At 32.0% G+C, this 4,179-nt stretch overlaps 1 protein-coding gene across 1 annotated transcript in view; it reads right to left on the reverse strand.

Moving 5' to 3' along the window:
- Positions 1-3,680: 3,680 nt before the first annotated feature.
- LOC110420318 (protein NUCLEAR FUSION DEFECTIVE 4-like) overlaps positions 3,681-4,179 on the reverse strand; it is a 1,992-nt gene continuing 1,493 nt past the window's right edge. Inside the window, exon 1 of the mRNA XM_021433588.2 lies at positions 3,681-4,179. This exon is cut by the window's right edge and continues 1,493 nt beyond it. Coding sequence (XP_021289263.1) covers positions 3,681-4,179 — 499 coding nt within the window.

Here is a 4,179-nt window from a genome sequence, read left to right on the forward strand (position 1 = left end):
TTATTAGTTATCACCTTAATTTTTATAACATATTATTTATAATTAGTTATTATTAATACAAACTGTGATATAAAAATTGAATTATTATAACATATAAATTATGTAATTAATTTTATATATAATAAAATAATATATTATATATACATATATTTAATTTATACATAATTTGTATATTTTATAATTAAGGATGAAGTTTATAAGTTTTAATATTATAATTTGTAAAAAAAAATGTTGAAATTTTAGTTCATTGGTTCAAAACCAAACAGTCAAATCAATTTTATGTTTAGTCGATTTGATCTTCTTTTATGTTTAATCGAATTTTTAAAAATATTTGATCAATTTGATCTTTAAGTATAACGGATTAAACAACTTAATTCATCAATTTGCTCACTCCTAATCTTATCCCTTTATTAATCTTTTATCTTTTGAAGACTTAGGAGATTCTGATATCAACTCAAGGGGAGGAAGGGATTTTTCCCTAAAGAGGAGAGTTTTTTGCCATTATTTTCTGCTATTATATTTTCAATATACTCTTGTGCATTTGTTGGTGGAACACCTAAACCTATTTATAACTTATCAAGGTTATTCTAATAACCTTTTATCAAGTAAAACATCTGAAACAGCAAACTGAGGAATCCGACTACTGATGATATTATCCAATATCCAATGCCCAATTGTCAAAGTCAATACTCTCATGGTTTGCATTACCAATGGCACAAGCACCAGTCCTCGAGGGGAATCTCATTACAAGAGTGTTTCTTTCATTTCTTTTTTTGAGTGCGTAAGAGACTTAACACCATGAGAAAACCACCCTTGTTTCTCCAACACCAAGAACACCTCGAACATACTTAAAAGCGAGTAGCCCAAGTGAAATCGGTACTAATACAATCACTGCTTTGAGAACAAATTCACATGTCAACCATGTCCGGTAATGTCCGGCTATCTTCGAGGCTGGAAGAAAGCCAGCTCACATTTGTGGGGATTGTCTGCCAATATAGTCTGAGTATCCATCTTTAAACAAGTAATATACAAGTCACATTGACATTCGTCTATTCACTCTTAAGAGTTATGATTATATTTCGGCCCCTTCAGAGCCCCACTAGGGTCTCTCTGGATTGATACTTCTGCAGACCAAAGCCAAGAACGTATCATGCATGAATGAATGGTTTAGTCATTCTCTCCAATTTGGAGATTCCCCATTTCCACATCCCATATGATATGCAGCAAAATGACACCAAAAGTTTCCATCCAAGAAAATTATGCAGGAATGAACAAAGACTAATACCAATGCTTCATTATTCTATAATTTGTCTCTTCTCGAAATCAACGGATGCTTTTATATTTTTTGCATTCTAAGCCACACCATATTTGCAAGTATATGCCACTGCTTGTGACCGATACGATATACGATAAGCTTTCTAGAATAATGTAGTAAGTAATAATTAACAGCCTCGCTAGAAATGGAATGTCCTTGCTTGAATAAGCTCCTTCTCAACTTAACATTTTGTTTGATTAACTTTTTTACTATTTATTTTTTTAATTTTTGTAAAAAAACAAATTAATAGTAAAACTGTCAATCCAATCGAATTTAAATAATTACAGGTTTATTGTCCAAAAAAGCTAAAAATATGTCTCGTGGCCTTATTCTCCAATTTTTTTATCTAATATTTATAATCCATTGTTAACATGTTTTAGATCTAAGCACGATGTATTGACTACATAAATGAAGAATTGAGAGGATGAACATGTTAAAAAGTAAAGAGAGGAGCTTAACCCAATTAGTTCATTTTGTCTCTCTAGGCTTATGGGTTGAATTTCAAAGTTAGATCAAATTCAAAAGTGTCACACCTGCTGAGCTTTAGTGGCCTTAAATTTGTCATTAGATCGTAACATTTAATGATAGACAATAATAGAATAACCCAATCGAATAAGAAATCATGAGGTGGCCCAAGTTGCATGATAGTCGCTGGACCTAGATCTTGACGTTCATTATCAATGAAACGGGTACTCTCCTTTCACACGAATGGCAATGCGACCTTTGTTTCCTGTTGCGTTTACATATTGGGCACTATTTCCATTGGACTTTCAAGCTGTGGCCCATGTATTGCCACTTGGCTTCTTCTTCTTTCTTTTCCTTTTTTTTTTAATACAAAGATAATAGATTCACTTATTAACTCATAAAACTAATAGAAGAAAAGAGGAGAATTAAAATGAAATAGAATCTTTTGAAGTTTGAACAGTTTTCTTGGCTTCATTTGCCAATGATAAATATTGGTAATTGGTAATTGGGCAATCCCATCAATAACTGAGAAGATGGAAATGATAATTGACATCCTCTAATTTGATTAATGTCTCCCTCTTCTTCTTCTCCTTCTCCTTCAACTGCAAATTGGACGTCACATTCATTGCATGCGTATATCAAATGAGGTGATGCACTGGCTATTAATAATAGTCCAAAAGAGTTGGAGCACTAAAACAAAGATTATCTGCTTGGACAAATGACAGAGATACGCAGCCAATATGGTAATGTCAATGAGCAACAAAAAGAAGGGCAATTTGTAAGAGATTGGACGAGAAGGCCTACTGGACATGTTCATCATTTGGGATGTGGAAACTGATTTATTTCAAGCCATCCAGTTTGACAAAGATGTATACAACGTGTTCCATATGCTGAAATTTCTTTAATACAAGTTTCATTAAACAATCCCAAATCCCAATTCACAGTTTCCTCCTGGGCCTGAAATGATTAACCACACCAAATGACAGAGATTGAAGAATTAATCTTTTGTGGGGATAAACTTTGAAAGCAAGGTGTAGTGGGAGCTGGGTCCAAATTAAAAGTTAATTTAAATAAATTTTCTTAAAATCTTAACATGCATGTATAATAATAATAATAATAATAATAATAATAATAATAGTAATGATAAAATCTATTCTTTACTTGTCTAAATATAACATTTATGTTTGGATGACACTTTCAATTAAAATTCTAACACATAACATATATAATATTAATGTTAATATAATGAGTTTAATTTAAAATTTTAATATCATATAACATTATATTTAAATGTCAATGTTAATATAATATATAATGTATGTAACTTTACATATTAACATTAACGTAACTAACATTTAACAATAACATTTATTTATAAATAAGATCATTAATTATGGATAATATATATTGATAAATAAGGAACATCCACTAAGGACCCACAGAATTCCCCCAATCAGGCAATGACACATCTTCGAGATGTGCGAAGTGGAGAGGATTCTGATGATGCTCAAAAGCAGATGAAGAAATGAGACCGGCAATGCCGTTTCCCGAGTCTTCATTTTTACTTGGTTTTTCTTTTCAGTTTCATTTGGTTATTGTATATGATTATAGTATCAGGCCGATTCATAGTAAGGTCATAGATAATATACAACATATTTATATATATTAACGCTAATATTAAAAATATATATTTTAACATAAAAGAGTGAAATTAAATATAAAAAATAATATAACATTCGGCATAAAATAGATGAAGTTATATATTAAACACAGATTAACAAGCTTCTTTCTTTTTATTTTTTAAAAAAGGGCTTTTTATTATTATTTGACCTTACGTAAGATGAGCCTTATTGTAGCCGTAGCTCATTTTTTTCTCAAATTAGTTGTTAGTAACTTCTGGCTAGTTGGCTGAGGTAGTTCTTGTGGTGGTTTCAGCATCTGTAGTAGCTTTGGGTTTAACTTGTTTTGAGGTTGAAGCCAAGTCTGTTTCGGCAGCCTCCGCTTCTTCCCTGAATTTCTTGTAGATGTCACTTTTGTAAAACTTTCTGGTCCTCAGAACCAAAACACAAGAAACAAGGAATCCAAAGAATGTGGTCGCTGCGATCCTAATAAAAGCAATCCTGTAGCACTGCCCTCCAGTGCAAGTCAAGGCTTCCCCTGGTTTCCTTGTACGACCCAAAGCTTTCATTTGCTTCAAAGCCTCTTTATCATATAAATAACCCGCAACTTTAACATTTAGAATGTAAGTTCCGACTGGACTAGCCACAGAACCAAAATTGTACAATGTGGAGTAGTATTTAAGGCCAAAAATTTCAGAGATGATGGCATATATTAATGGCCATTGTGCTCCAAGGCAGAATCCGATTATAACTGAGGCAAAGTAGAGGGAATTTGGGACT

The sequence above is a fragment of the Theobroma umbraticum genome, unplaced genomic scaffold (genome assembly GCF_002168275.2).
Source record: "Theobroma umbraticum cultivar Fairchild unplaced genomic scaffold, ASM216827v3 scaffold_86.0, whole genome shotgun sequence".
Lineage (NCBI taxonomy): Eukaryota > Viridiplantae > Streptophyta > Magnoliopsida > Malvales > Malvaceae > Theobroma > Theobroma umbraticum.